The 22,514-nt window shown below is 40.5% G+C and overlaps 1 protein-coding gene across 1 annotated transcript in view; it reads right to left on the bottom strand.

The window, feature by feature from the left end:
* UBL3 (ubiquitin like 3) overlaps positions 1 to 11,182 on the bottom strand; it is an 853,162-nt gene extending 841,980 nt beyond the window's left edge. The window contains exon 1 of the mRNA XM_044073254.1: positions 10,579 to 11,182. Coding sequence (XP_043929189.1) covers positions 10,579 to 10,605 — 27 coding nt within the window. The 5' untranslated portion in view covers positions 10,606 to 11,182. The remainder of the gene's footprint in view (positions 1 to 10,578) is intronic.
* Positions 11,183 to 22,514: the final 11,332 nt, after the last annotated feature.

Genomic DNA, 22,514 nt, shown 5'->3' with positions numbered 1-22,514 from the left:
TGGAGCATTAGGAGTAAATAAAAGGACTGCTTTTAGATGGCCACAGAAAACTATCAATGTTAAGCAGTCCTAGACGTAAGAACTAGGATCACAAACTACCTGGACCCTTTCTGGTCTGGTGGTATCTCTTGAGTTGCTCTTTCTTAAATGACAGACTACCTTTAATTTTAGATGCAATTTTCTGATAGGTGGGACATCCAAAAAGACATGGGAGTGAAAGGGCAAAAAAGGAATTGTACAGCCTCTGAATATAATGCTCCTTTATCCACTTGTGCAATGTGATGACCACCCTCAAAAGCTAAGTGGAGGGCCACTCAAACCTTGACTGCTTTCAGAAGGAGACAGTCCGGTAATCCCTCAAGGGGTCTTTCACAGAGGAAGAGCAGTAGAATTTGTAGTTCTGATTGCCCTTCTGAAAGTGCCTATTTTTAAGCTATTTTGTGCACACAGATCAGTATAATCCAGCATAATTAGAGCTGGAATGCAGAATGTCAACATCTCCCACCTGGCCATTAATATTAATGCCGTAAACACAGCCCTATATTTTCAGTCTTCTATGCTATAAATTCTAAAAGCTTCAAAATGAAGTTTAATTTATTTTTTATTATACAGAATAGTTTTGGCATGCACCGTGTGTGTGAAATGAAAATTTCTTTTTGCGCCTTTAGGCATGCTCTTAAGTGAAAGCGGTAGGGCCATGCTGAAAAATCTTAGGGCTAAAGGATCAGGTGCATGGGAATTACAGTAGTCTGGAAAAGAATAGGACACCAAAATGAATCTGGAAGTCCTCAATTTCAGCAACAAAGATAGTGGTACCCACCGAAGCGCCAAGCAAAAAGCTTTTATTGCTTTTCAATGCTTCCAATGTTTCAATACCACCTGCTGGGAGGACTTCAAAGAAGCGGCTATGCACAACCTCCAGCTAGATGTAGACATCTATATGGTATCAGTTTCTTGCCTACACAAATAAATGCATGGAGGATGCAACTACCATGAAAGCCACCACTGTAAGAGCTAATCAGAAACCCTGGCTCACCAGGAATGTCTACAAGCTACTGAAGGAAAGAAACACAGCCCTCAAGGCAAATGACAAAGAAAGGTTAAAGGTGGCCAGGTCTGAAAAAGGGCATCAAAGAGGGAGTATGGAAGGAGAATTCAGATCTGCTTCCAAGACACGAGGGACACGAAAAGTCTATGGCAAGGGATACAGCAGCTCACAGACTACAAGTCCAAATCACCCCAATGTGATGACGGCTTGGAATTCCTAAACGAACTGAACTCCTTCTTTGGCAAATTTGAGGAGACCACCACCACCGTACCTTCTAAAGCAAACACTGAAAGAGGAGACAGCACTCTCAAACTCAGAAAAGGTGAGACATCAGCTTAAGAAGGTGAATCCTAGGAAGGCTGCTGGACCAGACAACATACCTGTCAAGGTGCTGAAGGGGTGTGCTGATCAGTTATGTCTGGTACTGACAGACATCTTCAACTCGTCCCTTGCTATGGAGAAAGTTCCCTCTTGTTTCAAAAGAAACAAAGTATTGTCCCACTTCCAAAGAAACCCAACCCTACTTGCCTCAATGACTTCAGACCGGTCACCTTAACCTCAAACGTCATGAAGTGCTTTGAGAGGATTGTGAAGAAACTATCCATCTGCAAGTCTGCCCAAGTCCTTCGATCCACTCCAGTTTGCATACCAGGCAAATAGATCGATTGAGGATTCTATATCAGTCACACTACACCTTGCATTAAAACACCTAGAAGGGAAGAACAACTATGTAAGGATGATGTACATAGACTTCAGTTCTGCGTTTAACACTGTGATACCGGTACAACTGGTAGATAAGCTTGTGACGCTTGGGATAAACAAGCACCTAACTGGACTCTTGACTTTCTGATTTGTGGACCCCAGTGGACATGCGCTGGAAACTTCAACGCATAGTCCTGAACAGTGGTGTTCCCCAAGGTTGTGTGCTCAGCCCCTTGCTCTTCACCATCCTCACCCATGACTGCACTGCAAAACATAAGTCAAAACCACATTATAAAATTCACTGATGATACCACAGTTGCAGGTCTCATTAGTGGTGAGGATGACCAGGAACAATCTGGACCTAAATGTTAATAAGACCAAAGAAATGATTATGGACTTCAGGAGAAAGGCAACAGTTCACCAACCACTCACCATCAAAGTGGAGGTAGTAGAGAAAGTCATAACAACCAAGTTCCTGGGCCTTCACATCTCTGAGGACCTCTCTCCTGGGTCACAAACACCCACCATATAGTCAAGAAGGCTCAACACAGGCTTCACCTCCTGAGAAAGCTCAAAAAGGCCAGGCTCTCACTGTCTGCTGTTACCACTTTTTACAGTGGAGCTATGCATGGTTCAGCAACTGCACAGTTGCTGAGAAGAAGAAACTACAGATGGTGGCTGAGAAAAATCTTGGGCACAAACCTCCCTTCTACTCAGGAGCTTTTCTTTACAAGAGCAAGAAAGAGAACATATAAAATACTTGCGGATTCGACCCATCCGACCCACAACTGGTTCTCACAACTTGTGTCTGGAAGGAGGTACCACAGCTTCCACTCTAGGACTACCAGATTCAGGAAAAGTTTGTATCCTACCGCTGTGAGACATTAATACAGACACCAACCATAATACCAGATGCATTGAAGCCTCTTTTTTTTCATTTAATCCTGCTGCTCTGAGCAATTACCACCAGCATTACTATTATGCAATATGACAGCTATAAAGAGTAAAAGGTTAACAAGTGCAATATGGTAACTAAACAGCTGCTATTCACTAGTCTCTATTCTCTATCTTAACAGTGTAGGGATTTGGTGGTGGGTACTTATCCACCATTTATCACTGAATAATGGGCACTGAATGTGTTTACATAATATGAACTACCTATTGCATGTCGTATGTGTTATTTTCTTTCTTGTTATTCTTTGATATCGTTGTACATACGTTATTTGCACTGCATTCTCTCATGAGCTGACATCTGTAATTTCGTTTAGGCTGCACTTGTGTGGTCCTAAATGACAAAGTGTCTTTGAATCTTTCATTTCATTTGCCAAAAAACAGTAATGTAATGGGACTTTATTTCTTCTACAATTAGTCTACTTGCAAACTGGATGGTCTGGATTATTTCACTGGAAATCACCCTTGAAAACCCAATATATAGCCCAAATAGAAACCCACTCAAGGACATATACATAGACTTTCTCAAGCAATCAAGAGTTCAGGGCATCTAGTTCAATGAATGCCTTGGAATCACCCGAGTTGTAGTAGCCCCATTTAGGGCCGCTGCCAAAGGTAACTTATCATGCTTAAGAGTGACTAACTACAAAATGCATTCTCTAAAAGAATGGAGCACTCCATACATATTTCTGAGTAAGGGGGTTACTGTACTAGCAGACCATTAAAACAGACACCCAATCACAGTGTCAAGGAAGAAGGCTGCTGGAGGACCTTAACTTGCAGAGTGTTCTTTTTTTTTTTTTGGGGGGGGGGGTCAAACATGGGATCTGACGGCCATCTTCATCATTTTTAGAACTTCTCCAAATGTGGTGCTCTTGAGGGTGGGACTTCTGATGAATCAACACTTTCCTCACGGTCTTCCAACTTAGCCCAAGAGGGACTTTCACGCATTTTCTTTTGCATTATGTCACCCTGAGTACCAATGGTGGTGACTGATAAAATAGCACCTCCTTCTGTGAACGGAGGTCAAGGTCAAAGGAACTCACCATTCTGATTAGAAAGCCAACAGGAGGGCTCATCATAGACAGACCAAGCACACACAAGTGACTTTGGAGAAGGGACACACCAAACATATGAAATCTGCCAGCTCAGTATCAATGCAGGAATAAAAGGGAGAACTAGAATTATGGCACCAAAGGACTCCACACCATTTTTCCATGTCACAGTTTTTATTTAACCAGGCAAGCCCACTGGACACAAAAGTCTCTCTATAGAGGGGTGACCCAGGAGTACTGCCTGGTGAACTTTTTGCTCTAAGCCGCAAATGGAAGTTGAAGGACTCAAGCTCCCAAGACAACTAGCAAACAATACTATGCTTTCATGAGACAGCCAAGATTGCACAGGTAGTTCCTTCAAACTAAAATACGACACTGATTTCAAAGTACTAATACAAAATTCAAACCTCATACAAGTATGCTCAATCAACTCATGACTGTATTACCTTACTTACAGTAAGAGTTCCTTCAAAGATGCTAAAAACTTCTACTTCAGTAGTCTAGCTGTAAATGTTAGAAAAGTTCTGTAGAACAACCATTCTTATAACGTAGATGGTTTCTAAATGAAATATGTAAACAGCTACATGCTCACAAATTCTACACACAGTATTTTTTTTTCGTGGAAGTACAGTGATTTTTGCTTCGGGTAACTGACCCGATTTTACTTCTGTGGCATGTTCTTGTTAGGTTTGGCATAAATGTGAAGGTTTTCTGTCTGGACCTACACTGAAAGGGGGTTGTGCAAACAGAGTTGCACCATCCCACTCAAACAGAAATATGTATACACATAAAATCGATCTTTATCTACCCCTTGTCTTTAGACTATAGTAATACAACTTCTCTAGTTACTGTGCAGAAAGCCATCTCAGTAGTGTCATCACACCTGATAACCATATTCTGCCTAACAGTCTACAAAAAGGTTACAATAAGGCCAGCCAACCATCTGCAGTGCTGAAACAAAGAGACAGTGCTGAACAGACACAAACTCTCCATAGGTAACTGCTGTGTAACTGTCAGACAGCAACAAAGCTAAAATGCATTCTGTGATACTGTATGCACAGTGGAATTGGATCCCATTTTTGATGTGGAATTCTTTGTACAGAAGCTCCCTTTAATGGGGTTACAGCTGATGGAAATTATCATGACAGAACAATCACCACCCATTTGCTGCATTTACATTACAAGGAGTAAAACATTTCAAACAGCTACTTCCCACAGCTGCTTACACATAAAAGCTAAATGAAGTTAACATCAGAAGATAAAGTGCTTTATCCTGGTAAGACACATTTTTGTGGTGGATACAGGGATTGTATTATGAATTGTATGCAGTGCACTTTGCTAGAATGCAGCCATATTAACAGGAGCCATTCAAGCAGTAGCATTTATTTTCTTATGCATTCATTCGCTTAGCCAGATACATCAACTGCCATGTGGGTGCAAGCCTACAATGATGCGGGCCTATTATAATAATTAGCTGCTAGCAATCTCAGGAATTCTGGAGGCACGTACGCTTTTCTCCTGACTTAATAACCAAAAGCACATTCCAATGCAAAGACGAGTGACCTGGTGGCCCATTACTTACCCTCTGCTGTGTGGCACTGACACTACATTCTCATTTCCAGCATGGTACTTCATTAGTCATTCAAGTGCTAAAACTGCACTGCAGTGAGGTGAGAAAATTACAGCTGAACCAGAAGAGAGCATTTAGTACTCACTTTGGTCATTACAGGTATGGCCTTTCCTATAAAGCTAGGCAGTCTGCATTAAAAGATAAACCAATTTCTCCTCTTTTGCAGCAAGTGCAATTTATGCAAGTAAATTACAGGGGATCACTGCTTTGGAAAATCAGACTCAAGTTGTACACAAGTTACTTTTCAAACAGCTTGTATAAAAATGTATTCAGTGCCACCAATAAATGGCAGAAGAGTTGGAGGTGAAATAGGCTGAAGCCCGAGAAATAAGACTACAGAACTCATCTATACCTGCCACTGTTTATCTACTTGAAATGAGTGTACAACAGAAGAAAAACTGGATTTAAGAATGCAAACTTGACTGGGCTCTCGAGCCTCCCTTACAAGAGATCACTCACCTAGAGGAGGTAACTAGATCAACAAAAGGCAAACAATGAAAAATACATACAAAAATAAGCTTAAATAGTTACTCTGAAAACATAGCAACCTGGGCATGAAAGTGGGGTAGACCCAAGCCCCCCCTTACTTTATAAGAAGAAAAAATACAATGCTAGAATTCAAATATAGACTACTCAGCTTCTTGAGCATAAAATATATATCCAGAGGTCCTGGGTCTCTGACCTATTGGCAACGGGGCTGAGCTGAAAGTTTTTTTTTTTGCATGGAAAGATGACAGTATAAAGTCCACAAATCACTTTTTAAAGTTAATTATAAATCTGGAAGATAAAACCTTGATTGGCTTCACCAACCTATCTTAATAGTTGATGCAGACTTGATAGATGTGGAGAGGGGGATTAAAGCAGAAGAGAGGAGGCAAGGAGGGGGGCAATGGTATGGAGAAAGAGAACATTACTGAAAACTGACTTATAGATATATTGCACGATGACCAGTTTGAACAAAAGCAAACTTTGGCAGATAAAAATCGAAGCATCTAAAAAGGCCACAAAACAAAATAATGCATACCCCACGAACACACCAATTCTGATGACAGGATCGCACCACATATACTGTGGCTGTGAGGCTACATGACTACCACTATGCTTTCATGAAAGACCGTAAACTCCACTTTACCTTACAGTTCTTCAAAATGCATCACATTTACATAATAACTTTAGAACACTCTCTCTCTTCTTCCCACTTACATTCCACAAGGCAAACTAAGTTTGAGGACCAGAATTTCCTCTGAATGTTAAATCTAATTATAATGAACCCTGCTGTAGCAAAGCTATGGTACACCCTTAGTGTCTTAACAAGGCATATTAACCTCTTGTGAATGAAAAAAGAGTTTACATGATGCTATAGGCATTCAACAAACTATTACCTTGTCTTTGAAATACTTAGACAGCTGCTCCAAATTCTGCTGAGATACACAAAACAGAAACACAAGATGCACATGATAACAAAGCGTTACAATTTAGACAGTTTGTCAGGGTATTAGTTGATCATCTCACGTCTCACTTATACATATATGAAAAAAATATTTTTAAACATTATTAGGAGCGTTTGGAGGAAAACCCTTGACAAACTGACCCCCCCCCCCAAGTGCTGTGATTTCCACTAAGCAAATGAGAAAAACAGTGCTTGTCATGGGGTGGAATTTTGTTACCATACAGAGAAAGAAAAACCTGGTCCACTACGACTGAAGAAATAGGTGAAATGCCCTAACAAAAATATTGAGAATAGTTTGTTTTTTTAAAGTTGAGTTATAAAGAAAAACAAAATCAGTGACATCACACAACTATTAATTTAGCTAAACGGCATAAAAAACAGGAAAGCCAACTGGGAGGAAGAGCAGTGGAAGAAAAACTCCACTAAAACACAAGGAAAAACAAATCAAAACAAAGCCATCAAATAGTTACTGGAAGGCTCAGAAGATTAGAAGAAATAAATATATCCACACAAAAGGAAATAATTTCCTGTCAGATACATAAAACATGACACAGGGCCATTTTAATATGTTCTCAGAGGACAGGAAGGCTACCACTGCATATTCTGGGATAACAAGGACGACAAATGTAACCTGGAAAAGTTTAGTTTTTCAAGCTGTCCTTCCACCTACTGGCATCAGTCCCGCAGTGATTGACTATTTATAGATTTCTACTCAAATAGTCAGGCAAGTAAACCAGTTTACTGACCATTTTCAATCACTACCAGGTGACTGAACAGTACAGAGTTTTTACATGTAAAGACATTGCAGTGTAGTACAGGATTTCAAAGGCATTTAGTATAGTATGCAAGTTATATAAAAAGTACAGATAAATTATACAAACAGTTGTGTATGAAACATAACACACAAGTTGACGTACAAAAAAAGAAAATATTTTGTGATAATTGCAATCAATCAATAAATAAAACAAGTAAGTTAGTGTAGGTTATAATGTCTTGCCAGGATTACCAAGATGAATGAACCTTTTCTACAAACTCTGACATTTTTATGCAATACATAAAAAAGGATATCAGAAAATCTGGGACTTCAAAGCACATAATATTCAGATCACGCCATCAACAACTTAATAGATAAAACTGGAAAAAAAATCATCAAATGCAGAACAGCTGCAGCAAAAGCTATGCGAACGACAATCTGCCAGTTCTGGAATACAACATTCCACCACCAGAATTCAGTCCCTCACAAGCTCTACTTTTAATGGAAAAAGGGCAGAAAAGCAGACTGCGCTATGCTGATTCTCAGACATCAGCAAAGAACTGCTGGAAAGAAGTAAAACTACCAGATTTACAAGTTTGGAGACAAAGTAAGAATTCAAAATCCATGGAAAGGTCTGCAAACCATATCTGAAGTTGTTGGTCAAGTAGCTGAACCAGGATTCTATGTAGTCATTGGGAAGATGGATTGCCGCATAGAAAAAATATCATATGTACATAGGCATCAAATGCATCTCAGTTAAGTTACAAAAAGAACAGCAACCAAGAAGTGACAAAACCGGCCTTTTTGGATGGAAAAAAATGAAGCTAGTGTGCAGCAAGATGTATTCCAAAACATAAACAATTGTTATACCCCCACATATGAAGATCACTAAAAGAATAAAACAAAACAAACACAGACATATATAGTTATTTTGGAATTCTAGTGAATGAAGAATTGCATTTTCTAAATGGTTTACAGTCTGAAAATCAAATGCCTCTCATTTAGTGACCACAGTTCTCAATGGATTTTACAGCCCCCCCTGACACATTTTAAGGGGAACACACTGAAAAATAAGACAAAGGACAAAACTCTGGACAGCTGAGAAGTATGATGCATGCACAGTACTTGAATCCAACTAGCCAACTAGGACTAAATGAGATTAGATCCCCCACTCAAGTTCTGCAAGTACAAACTAGTATTCAATAATGTTTTGCTAACATTTTGTTAATATCCAACTAGGTTTTGGCTAAAAAGTGAGTGTGTGTCCAGCCAACACATCTAGACAAAATACAGTAAATGAATACAAAGTAACTTGCCAAAATAATGAGCAACAGCACCTGCCAATACCTGCAACTTTTGTACCACACATCAGTCATGACACACTATATTTCGTAATTTGAGGATGGTCCTTAAGGGCATTTTCAGGTTTTTGTCTTTGGACAATCTTGGTTATGTGCTACATAACAAATCCTGCACACCTATAGAAGCCCATTAATCCAAGCAGACAATAAGCAGAAAACCACAGTCCTTCGCAGACAACTGTGCTAAAATTTCTAGTGACATGATCTGCCATGGCTTAGTGGTAAATCACTTTGTCTTTGACTTTGTCTATGCTTTATCTGTCCGTAGGGCATTCAATATAATGGCCTATTCTCTGTTAGAAAGCAGACAAGGGATTTTAATGGCACTTCAGTCACTTATCTCTTAAGACACGACTGTATATTACTAATTAAAGTGATAGACCTCTTGTTATAGGAAGAGGAGTGCGTCAAGGGAACCAAGAGTCTTTTACATCTCTGTTCATTACCTAATGGTAATGAAACCAGTAGGTTGTAGTCTGGATGGTGATTTGTACTAGTGGTACAAGCTGTTACAAAACAAATCTTTTATCGCAAAAAAATCTGGACAGAGACAGAAATATTGGGAGAACAAAGGCTCAAAAAAATAGGGACAGATTTTAAATACTGCTGTTATAAATTTAGAAAGTTGCTAGATAACAGGATTTGTATTAAAACCATTTTCTGAATGATTCATTTTTAAGTGACATACTACTTCAATATAAACATATTAATAAAAATACGCAGACACGGCTGAAGTAGGCAACATAACGCTCCCATGCTATGTATGAAAGCACATTCACAACCGTTTATGGCATTTTTCTTACAAGTTTTCTGTAACATTCAAATACCAGCCACGCAACTTTCATGGAGGTGTTCGTGCTTCAAGAAGGATAACCCCCAATCATATTGGCAGAGTATATTTCTTTTAATTCCATTTACAAAGACGCCCCCTTAACTCGTACCTAGCTAGATGTGGGAAGGACACCAACTATCCCTTACTAGCAAAAGTCTAGAGAAATTTGCTGCATAGACAGGTTAACGTGAACTTCTTAAGTTACGCTGTTTCAGTAAGGTCAGGCACGACAAAAGTAAACCCAAATTATTTTAAACTGCAGCTTTTGTACAAGTTTAAATCATCACTCCAAAACATATTTAACCCAGCTGCAATCAGTATTGTCAGGCTATGAAATATATACCTCGTAAGAGGCAAGAAAAATGTACTTAAAAATAATTTTCCACAAAATTTACTGAGCTACAAAAAATATTTATGCTCCAGAGTGAAACAAGTTTCCAAAATACAGCAACCGTGCTTATTAGATTTACAGGAAAAAATCAATCGTAAAGGAAACTATTTAACACATACAAAACAACTTCCTCTTTTAAATGTAGAAACATCTCCCAAACTACATCTCATTGTGAGATGAAAGAAGTCTTATGATTGATCATCTGACAACTCTTGGTTTTATACAGGTATGCGTATGAATATACTGCAATGCCCCAGAATAAACACAGATAAGTTAAGAGAACAACATATGGCACTAACGTAGCTTATAACGTCACCCATTTACAGACGGCTATATATGCGAAACAGACAAATTAAGACTACTTCCCATACATACAGGGGGTCAATAAGGGATGGAGTTCTTACCATATCAGAGGGTACAGCATTTGACATCCTGTTTGGCAGAAGTGGACGACCTTCCAATTAAAAGCAATATTACTGCAGCCGTTGTTTAAATCTGGAATGCTTACTTAAATATCCAGTATACACAGTTGCAAAAATAATCCAGAAAAAAATATAATTCACCAGAAACAAAAATATGCATACATAAAAATCAGAAGATAGTTTTGTGACAGATAACAATTCGCATTTCCTCCTCAAAAAGATGGCAAAACGAAAATGTACTAGAAAACCAATGGAATTCTGCAACTGCTTTTTGCTTAAAACCTGCTTACGCCACAAACAGAAAAAAACAGTCCAAATAAAAGATGATCCTTTTCGCTTCTTCAGCTGATCGACAAAACCCAATCCTTAAAATTAAATTCGTAAAAATCGCAGTCGTCACGAACAGCAATAGTCCATTAAATACGTTCCAGATCAGTTGCTTTAAGATTATAGGATTACTCTTCAAAAATATCCTTCCAATTAACCATCCCCCTGCTGTCCCACTGTCATAACATCTCCTCTCAAACAAACATGGCGTCTGCAAAGAAATAAAAAGCAGAGCGATTCACCGGAGCCCACTGAAAAAGCTTACCAGAGTTCCGACACTGTGACTGACGAAATGGGCTCCGCCCCATGACGTTAGCAGAAAGGCCCCTCATGATTGCGTCATATGCCCATATGTTACGGACCCCTGCAGTGGGTATTTAGTATATGAATAGCTTTTTTCTTTAATTAGTGGTTTGCGTTAACTCCTCCCATTTTGAAAGCATTTGCAAACAAAGTGGTGGTCTCTTCAAAAGTAGAAAAGCGAAGCATGCCAGGCTTAGCATTGGGCGGAAGTTCTGTGGGGAATCTTGAAAAATGGGTTTGTTTACACTTTCATTGGAACTACAACCAATTTGTCTCGCCTAGTTGATTAGAAGAAAGTGGCATCAGAATAAAATGGAATTATTGTTATTAATTGGTTTACGAGGAGGCTTACTCAAAATTACATCTGACAAAACCAAACGAATTATTTTTTTCTGAATTGTAGTTATAGATATGCCAGTGATTACAACTGCCCCATATATTTTCTGTCTCTTTTTGTTCTCTTAAGGTTACCCCCCGGGGCATCACTCACTATTCCCTCCACTACAATGCCGAATCTTACAAAGTAATCACGCACTAAACTATAGCTACTGTCCACCCACATATTTTATGGATACATTAGCTCTTAAACTTTAATTTCCAATCTGTGGAACACCGCCTCTCAATTTGGAACGATGGGTAAAATGTGTAACACTGATCGACTACAACTATTAAGCTTACGGCATGGCTATATATTTTGAGGTTACTACATAATATAACCAAAATAGTTATACTGATGAATTAATATGATACCTTGCTATTCAGTATTATTTTCTGAGGGTATTTATTTATTTTTAAGAATCAGTGTACCAAAACCGTTCAACCTGGGACAGCGTGGCTCATAGAATTTGTAAAACTGTAAATAAACAATGTTCCTCATTAGGTGCAGTTGATCGGTAAGCTCACCATATTTTCCTTTCCCACACAAATTCTGATACATACCTCTCAACCAGTCAGAGCAAAAAATCTGGACAAAGCCATAAATAAACGTGGGATAAAGGCCCAAAAATAGGGACATTTTTTTAAAAATTGCTCTTATAAATTTTTAAAGTTTATAGAATTACAAGTTATACATTAGCATGAAGAAAGGGGCATCAGTAGAAAAGCGAAGCATGCCAGGCTTAGCACTGGGTGGAAGTTCTGTGGGGAATCGTGCAAAAAATGGGTTTGTTTAGACTTTCTCTCACCCCTAAAGGGCCCATATCTATACAGGAAGAATGCAGAGTTCCTGTAATCACAACTACGCAGGTAAAAGCTGCTCTCTCTAAAGCCAAAAACACAGCATCCATGGGGACTGGACAACATCCCAGGCTGCGTTTTACACGAACTTCAGAACAAACTGGCTCCCCATGTAAGCACCATGTTCGATAATAGCCTCGTATCAGGCTTTGTGCCCACTGAATGGCGCACGGCAACAGTTATCCCACTCCACCAAGGGGGAGCTACCACTGATCCCAGGAACTATCGACCTATTAGCCTGACGAGCCTGGTCTGCAAGGCCATGTAATGTATCATCATGGAACTCATAAATAAAGACATTGGTAACCTCCAAACTCTGGATCCCACCCAGTTCAGGTTTGTGAAAGGCAGATCATGCCTCCTGAACCTGATTGGCTTCTTTGAGGCAGTCACCAAAGCCGTAGATGAGGGTAAGGTGGTTCACAGAGCCTATCTTGACCTCGCCAAGGCTTTCGACACCATCCCCCATTCTGGAATTATAGCTAAACTCACTAAACTAGGTATAAATCCCTATGTCATAAGATGGGTTGCCAACTGGCTCACTGACAGAACCCACACTGTAAAAGTTGCAGACTCCAAATCTGACCTCAAAGCAGTGACAAGTGGAGTACCACAGGGTTCCGTCCTGGGACCTCTCCTGTTTGATATCTACTTCTCTGAAGTACAGGCTAACACAGAAGGCCTCTGGCTAACGATGTTTGCAGATGACTGCAAACTAGGAGCCATAGTCAAGTCCCCAAATTATGTGGACATCCTACAGAAGGGCCTCATTGAGACAGATGTCTGGTGTCAGAGCCATGGCCTCAAGCTCAGTGCCAAAAAGTGCAGTGTCATCCCCTTTGGTAAAAACTCTGTACCCATGAACTACCACATAGGCAGCAATCTACTTAACACCGAATGCGTGATGAGACCTTGGGACCCAGGTGGACAGTAGTCTCCCCTTTGATAGTCATATCGCCACAGTAGTCAGGAAGTCCTTCTACGTGGCACACCTCATCATAAAAGGGTTCTCATCCAGGAAAAAATAGGTCATTGTTCCCCTCTACTCGACACTCATTAGACCCATTATAGAGTACAACGCCCCTTTTGGAATGTACCTCACAAGACATCTGCAGCAGCTGGAAAGGCCACAGAAGTACCTCACAAAGAAGATTACTGGCCTCAAACAAATGCCCTACACTGACCACCTGAAAAACCCCAGCTTTACTCCGTAGCATATCGCCTACTTCGTGGTGATCTCTGCCTAACATATAAAGCTATGTCAAACCCAGAGCTGTTGGACATGCTACACCTAAAGAAATCCCAATCCCTCTGAGCTACACCCTTTAGGGACCTAAACCTTGTCACCACAATAAACAGGACATGCTGGAGGGATAGATTCCTGTCCCAGAGACTTCCCATACTCTGGAACAGGCTACCCATCTATGTCAAGCAAAGTTCTTCATTAGCACTCTTCAAGAAAAATCTTCATGAGTGGATGGGAAATAGGAACTACACCCCAGGGATCACTTCTGTGTCTCTGCTCGACAGTGGCACAGGAAAATAACTTTCTTGGGTAGCATAAGCCAGGGAACCTTGCTGGCTAGGCTTATGTAGGCCCTTGGGCCGATAGCCTAGTACCTACCTATGAACCTATGAATTTTCTGAAGGGTGTGAAATCTGAAACTCAAATGTCTGTCATTATTTTCTAACTTCAGTCTTTAATGATTTCCCACTAATTTGCCAGAAAAACAGGATTTTATGAAAAACAGATCAAAAATAGGAGGCAAAAATCTGGACATTCTGTGAAAAATCTGTACAATTGAGAGGCATGATTCTGAAGTTGCTTTTATTCACTGTTGCTAGTATGCAATCTGAAAACACATATCAGCAGCATCACCCAAGCACTGTTCTTACAGGATTACCACTTGCAATAGACCATGTGTTTATTTACTAATTTCATCTTAATTAGCATATCTGATATTAGGATCATGGGAGGTTACTATGCTATTGGTCCTGAGGCCCTTATAAGCCTAAACAGGAGTTTAGCCCATGTTTAGACAAGTCAGCACCCAAAGCCCATGTCCAGCAGGGACAGAGGTGGAATCCCAGGGGGATATTTTCAGTTTCCTATCCAGTTATCCAGGTTGCACCTAAAAAGGGATAATGAGGTACTTTGCTTGACGTAGAGAGGGAGTCTGTTCCACAGATGGGGGAGTCTCTGGGACACAAATCTGTCCAGCCAACAAGTCCTATTGATATCACAGACCAGGTTGAGGTCACACATACGGATTCTCCTGGTGAGGAACCTCTGTGGTCTTTCCAGCTGCTGCACGTTCTTTGCAAGGTACATGCCGAAGGGAGCATTGTACTTAATAATTGGCCTTGTAAGGGAAGAATACAGGGATGTTATGACCTCTTTGTCCCTGGATGAGATACCCTTACTTATGAGGTGGGCCATGTAGAAAGCTTTCCATACAAAGGAAGCAACATGGTGGTCATAAGTCAGGTTGCTATCAACCTGGGTGCCCAAATCCCTCACCAGTGGCTTGTGTACATAGGACATTGTTATTAATGTGATAATATGTGGGGATGTCATTCTCCCTAAAGGGGATGATGCATTTTTTGGCATTCAGCTTGAGGCCATGTTTCTGGTACCAGTCATTTGTTTGGGTGAGACCCTCTTGGAGGACGTCCACATCACTTGGGAAATTGATGACTGCACCTAGATTGCAGTCATCTGCAAACTTGGTCAGCCACAGTCTACTGGTTTTGGCCTGTACCTCAGAGAAGTATATCCAGAATAACAGAGGCCCCATGGCTGATACCTGAGGTACGCAGCTCGTTAAGGGTCGACTGCTTGAGGTGGCTTCCCCTATTTTGATTAGGTGAGTTCCATCAGTGAGCCAGTTTGCTAACCATCTGGTAACATATGGATTAATGCCTAGTTGAGAGAGTTTATCTACTATGGCCGAGTGAGGAATAGTGTTGAAAGCTTTGGCCAGGTCAAGGTAGGCAGTGTGCACCGTCTTCCCCTCATCCATGGCTTTGGTGACTGTCTCAAAGAAGTCGACCAGATTTAACAAACATAACCTCCCCTTGACAAAACCAAACTGTGTGGGGTCGAGTGTTTGGAGATGGACAATGTCCCTGTTAATGAGGTCCATGATAATCTGCTGCATGGCCATTAGCTCAGATCAGGAGATTTTTTTCAGGTCAAAGCCAAGGTTCTACTTATACAAAGGGAAATGTCACTGCCATGGGATGTTTAACATGCTTCTGAACTACTTTTGAGATTTAGTTTAAAACATAATTTAAAGGATAATATGTCAGGAATGCAATCCCCCATCTGTTGCTCTGCCTATTTGAACATCACCTTATGTGGAGGTGGAATTTCTCGCTTTTGATTTTTGATTTTCCCAGATTCTGAGATGAATATACTGCATTTCTGAGCCACTAACGTGCAACTGTACAGTAACCCCCTTGACAGTAATTACTTACTAATAAGTTTTCCCTTATAATGGTTATTCTATGCCTCCTGTCAAGATAGCCGGTTTCCACTCTACCTGGTCAGTGTGGCTTCCAATCCATAGTCCTTTAGTTATGCCACTAACATATATGTGAAAAGCTGTATTGAAATCCTTGCTAATGTGTGAACACACTTCAAATGATAGATTCTGCTTTTCAACTTTGTTGGTGTTCCATTCATAGAATCAGTTTAGAATGGACTGGGAAGATTTTTGATTTGTGAATGTTTTAATTGTCCATCTAGCATATAGTTTACATTCAGAAACTTCATTTGTCTGTCAATAATTCCCTGCCTAATTTTCCTGTAATAAAACATGGGTTGACTGCTCTGCATTTATTCACCTCTTTCCTTGGCACGATCTTGTGAAAGGGGAGTACTGCAGAAACCATGTAGTCCTTTGGCACCACTTGTTTGCCTGGGAGATAGTGCAATGTTTTGCTGTCTTGTTAAACTTGCTAATCATTTCAGCATTCAGGAAGATACTAAGGCTGCCACCTTTTCAAATGCCCAAAGGGGGCATTTTTTTTTTTTATGGAAATGTAAGATTTTGCAGGACAAACTATATATACAACTAATTCTAAACATTGGACTTACATCTTTTGCCAAAATTAAAAATTGGTCTTGTAGGATTTTAGATGTTTTTGTTATTCCATGTACTATGCATGTGTTCTAGATAAAAAGTCTTGAAACAATAATTAGGAGGACCTTAGGAGATATTTTTTGTCCTAAAATTTCTAGACATTAGGCAAGTTTTCATATGTTTTTTACTATTTTTGCATGGTGCAGTCACCCAAATAGAAACTGATCTATAGAAAGAGAGATTAGGTGGTAATCTGAAAGGCAGGCCATCTTTCCTTTCTGCCTCGGCCTCCTAACGCCTCCTAATGCCTCTAATCTAATTCTCTTTTGACGATCTTCCCGCTTTTCCTTTTCATGCTTGCATCTTCCTTCATAAATTTTGTCTGTTCCTGAGTTTTGAGAATGTCCCTGATTTTAGACTTAAAATCTGTTCTCCCAGTCATATCATTAGTTTTCTCACACAACGCCACTAAAAGTACACACAAGACAAGATACTAAGGTTTCTTCGTTTAGCAAATCCCAGGCAACACCATTGCACCACATTTAACAAAGGTGAATGACGACATTACAGCAAGAGTCACCTACTTATTAAGTACCCTAACCTTTAGGCTACTTCATTGCCCTCCCCTGAAAAAAACTTGCTACATGTCAGAGAACAAACTTAGCCAGTCTGCAGCAGCAGTTCACATCATTTGTAATAGACCACAATTCAAATTAAACATAACAGAAAAAACCTTCAATAAAATTGTCCCAGCTTGCTGGAACAGGCTGCCAGACAACATAAAAGACACAGATAAATTACTTGTGTTAAGAAAAATCTGAAAAGTTACCTGATGAAGCAAACTGTGTGTAAATGTTTTAGAGACTTGGGATAATTGAGCTATATTGCTTGTGCTTGCTGATATTGCCTTTTAACGTTATACACTGCACTTCCTGCTTCAGTCCGCTCATGGGCTAACATAATTAGGATTGCATTTGAATGTTTGTTACCGGTTGTTCATGAGTACAATTATTTTAAGAAGTTCTAAATTAATATAATTTTGTCTCTGATTTTTCTAAAATGAAGTCCTGGATTTAAAAAGTGTCCCTAATTTTGGGGCACTTTCCCTTATTATTATTTTTTTGCTTTGTCTTTAACTTTGAAAGGAAAGTTGAGATGTATGCTTAATCTATATAAACTTCGAATTCCATACATGGTAAATGTTCCAGTATTAATTAGTTTAATCCAGTATAAGTACAATGTATCATTTCCATTGGTTGTACTGTAAAATACTCGTATACGTTGCAAAGTTTTTATCTCCTGTTTTAGGTATACGTCCAGATTCAATAAACCCTACGTGGTCCGTTTAGGCTGCTTGCGCGTTGTCCATAGTAACGCATTGTTTTGGAATCAGTAAGAGGCTCTACATGGTGTGTAGAGCTGCACAAACAAGGTAAACAACTTGGCATGCTAATTACGGCATACGCAGCTGAATTTTATGCTAATCAACCAATCCAAGATTGATGAGCTATTCAGCAAGCTATAAAGCAGCTGTGTAGACTCAGTGCTGGTTTTCCTTTGGAATTCCAAAACCTATTGGAATACAGCCACAGAAAGGAGTCTACACAGAAACAATGTTAGGGGCTGCTGCTGCTTTAATTCATGTGTATGTGCAACAGGCTGAAGTCTATGCTGCTGCTGCTAAAAGACCAAGGCCAAGAAGGAGAAGAGTTTTCAGACCCTGTTTAACTTATCATAGTCTACATGACATGGAAATTGTACAGTGCTACAGGGTGGCTAGAGACACACTACAGGAACTCTGCAACCTCTGTTGTCCTCAACTCAGAGCCAGGACAAACCAAGGGGAATCCATCCCAGTGGAGACAAAGGTATGAGTAGCACTTATAATTTTAGCTACGTGTACCTTTCAGAGACCAACAGAGGACATGCTGGGAGTGTCACAGGCATCAGCATTTAGTATCCTCCATCAATTCCTGAATGCTGTGCTACAGCATGCCAGTGACCACATATTTTCCTTATACTCCTGAGGACAGGCCCAGAAGTATGCAGGAATTCTGCCCTGTAGCATACTACCCTGAAGTACTGAGTGCCATAGATTGTACACATATAGAGATTAAGGCACCACCCTGGGAACAGGGAAGGCTCTACATTAATAGAAAGAGCTTCCATTTTATTAACTGTCAAGTCATGTGTAATACCAAAGGAACCATCTTGAATGTGTGTGTGTGTGTGTGTGTGTGTGTGTGTGTGTGTGTGTGTGTGTGTGTGTGTGTGTGTGTGTGTGTGTGTGCTGGCAACCTAGGCAGTTAACAAGACTCACATATCTGGTACATCTCCCAACTGTATCAGATGTTCACTAGGGGGGATATCCCACAGGGTCATTTAGTGGTGGATGGAGGTTATGCACTGGAACCGTGGCTGATGACGCCCATAAGAAATGCACACACACCTGCTGAAGAACGCCATAATGAGGCACACTCTCAAATCAGAAATATCATAGAGCATGTATTTGGGCTGCTGAAGTTCCAGTTCCAGTGCATGGATACATCTGGGAAGCCCAGCATTATAGTCCACGTACATGTACTGAAGTCTTCACTGTATGTACCATGCTGTGACATCCCTCCTCTGGGCCAGTAATCAAGGGGCCTCAATCCTCACCACGGACACTGGTGAGGGACGTTCACTTGGAAAAAAAATAGATACAGTATTTCCAGATGCAGTTCTCTGCACCAAGCACAATTTCTCTTAAGAGTGCACAGGGAACACACTCCTGTCCAGGAGCTGGGTTTCCCTCTCTCTCACCAGGCTTCAAATAAGACTCCACACTGACTACAGCTGTAGAGTTGAGTTCTCAGCCAAATGTTCCAAGCCAAGTCCTTCACCACCCTCCCTGTGGAACCAGTGCTCTGTGTCCCTGCTCCAAGTAGCTGACTCACACACTTTTTGAGATTTGATGTTCACACACACACACACACACACACACACACACACACACACACACACACACACACACACACACACACACACACACACACACACCTGGGAAAGACTGGCACAGATTTACCAGCTATGCCTCCTCTGCCCAGACTATAAGGTAGATACTGCCACCAGAGCACTCCAAAGCCAGCTACTCTAAGGTTCTTACAAGGGTACTGTATTATACTGAGTAAAATTAATGCAAATACAAATGATAATGTTTGACCAATGCAGCAAGGCTTTCAGAAGCAGACACAGTGTCACCAAATAAATATAAGTACTCTTAAAGTTTAAAATGTTCCCTAAAAGACCAGCCACAATGAAAAGTTTAAATATATTTAATAAAAAAATAATAAAAAACATGAAAACACTAAATATCTATTTGCAATAAACACCAGAGTTTCAATCACAGGAACACAGATGGAAAGGTTCACACAGATACAGAAAAACAATACTTATCTAATCTCATTATATTTTCCTGACTGATCTAAAAATTACTGCCCCCTAGTTCACTTACTAGAGCAAGGCAAGATGAAGTGGGTGAGTGGTCTTCCTTCTTTTCAGGTTTCACAAACAGACTGCTCTGAGACTTCTGTTTCATCTAATATTAAAACATCATTTCAGTGCTGGATTGCAGAATGACATCACGTACATCTGGTCATCTGAGTTCTGGTTCCCACACTACCCCCTTTACTAGAAACTGAACCAGAATCTAGCACATATGTGTCACCATATGCATGCACACATTGAACTTTGCTAAGATGTGTTATAGTATCTGGAAGCTATAAAAACATTTTAAAAATTTCCATCCTTCCAGGGTAGCAATTAGTTCACCCTTAAGGACAACACAGTAGGATTCCTAGTCCTGGTTTTCACACACATTTCGACTTTGGCTGTAGTCAGAACTGTGAGCTACAGTCTTTATGGCCTAAACCCGGTAATTTAACTTCAGACTATTTTTCAAAGTTACTGGACTGAGATTAACCTCTTCTCTTCCAGTATCCTCTACTACAATATATTAATTTCAACAGTTACAATACAGTCTGACATACAGGTGTATTTCTTTTCTGTCCAGCAGGACCCACTGTTGGTACATTTTTAACATAAGCCCCTGTACAAATCAGCTTGATATACAAATGACATATAATTCTTTAAAAAACTCCAGCTAGCTATGCTGGCATATGTTACACATCCACTGCCCTACTTCTCCTGGCATAGCTGGCAATACCTCACATTATCACACATGCTACACAACATCATCCTAAGAAAACAAGCTTCAGTAGAATCAACAAGGGGAAGCGGTACACATCCCACCACCAATGGCAGTGTCAAACATCCACATGGAGGTGAGGACTCCAAGAGGGAACCAGCAGGCATAGGTGTGTTCAATATGTCCTTGCATTGGCTAAGAGGCAATGCATAGCACACTCATTTACCATCTAAGGGGCTAAAACCTACACACATACATACAATAACATCACTGCCAGGGAATGCTCACAACCTTTATCTACCCATGTAATGACTGTGTATTGCTAGCAGCAGACAGAGTCAGCCCTGAATTAAAACTGTTGCAACTGCTGGATTTACAAGGTAAGTGTTGAACCTGGAGTGTCTTGTGTAATAATATGAATGACTGGCATATCCCTGCATGTTGTTACTTGGTAATGTAAGCAAGTAAAATGTGTTTGATTTGTACAGAAATAGCCTTAACATGTGACAACAGAGAACTATGTGATTTATGTGTCCATTTTTAAGTATTAGGCCCCCAGGCATCAAAGATTCACAAAGTCATACCTCTCAAAAGTACTGATGGTCACTCCATGCCCTCAGCGTAACACCATACATTTGTACTGGAAATTCATTAAAGAGAGAAGTTAGAAAGTAATGTAAGACATTTCAGTTTCAGACTTCACAACCCTCACAAGCTCATTAACAATACTGATGCAAAAAAAGTTTGATCATATCAACTGCCTAACTTTCTAAGACCAATATAAGTCAAAGGTTCAGTTATCAATTCAACATCACAAATGCAGATATACTAAGCACTAAGTCAGCTATGCACCATGAGCATCAGATACAAAGCTTATGTATCCCTGAATCCAAAAGCTAGAAAACAGGGATATGGCACAGTTGTCACTTGCGCAGGGTGTTGTGTTGGGGGGGGCTAGGCTAACACAAAAGGTTGGTGAATATGGGTGAGTAAAAAGGAGATGCAGGCAGACATTCAGATAAAGTAACAAATGACTAGTGAGACAAAATGAGTTTTAAGCATCATGGCTGGACCATATAACTGTTGTGTGTATCTGGCTGTAGGGGTCCTTCAGGTGCAATTGGTGTGTGAGTGAGTGTCTGCCTGGGCACAGCCAAGCTCTGTGCTACGTCTACATCTTCCAGTTTTGGACACATGTGAGCCATGCACAGTAGAGGTGGCAGTTCATCTTTGTCATACCCAACCATGAGAACTGGCTCTTCCAGGAGTTGCACTGGTACATCCACGCCCATGGTCAGATGCACTGCTGCTACCTGAATGTGACTGATGTCTGCTAGATGTGTTCTCCTCACGAGGACGCCCAGGACCATGACCCCATGGCCTGCCACTTCTGGTTGTGGACAGCTGAACCACTGATGGAGCAGTGGAAGTGCTTGCCACTATCGGAGTGTTATAGGGCATGGCCATGTTGGCTAACAGCAGATTATGTGTCTGACTTCTGCCCATGAGGATGTTGTCCCCCTCCCAGTAGATGTTCCATCACAGACACTGCCCATTCCAATGTGTCATTCATCTGAGACACTGAATCGACAACATGGTGTTGGCAGTCATGTAAGTCAGCCTGTGCCACATCTACAACCCTAAGCATTTCTCTGGAAGACCTATGGGAACATGTCTATGCCTCCATGATGCCCCTAAACATATGTTGAGTAGCACTGGAAGACACACCTGGATCAAGTGGAGGATGGACAGCAGGCCTCCTCCAAGCACCTCTACCA

The sequence above is a fragment of the Protopterus annectens genome, chromosome 5.part1 (assembly GCF_019279795.1).
Source record: "Protopterus annectens isolate FY-2018-M chromosome 5.part1, PAN1.0, whole genome shotgun sequence".
NCBI lineage: Eukaryota > Metazoa > Chordata > Ceratodontiformes > Protopteridae > Protopterus > Protopterus annectens.
Note: the sequence above shows the minus strand (reverse complement) of the source record. Positions and strands in the feature narration are given on the sequence as shown.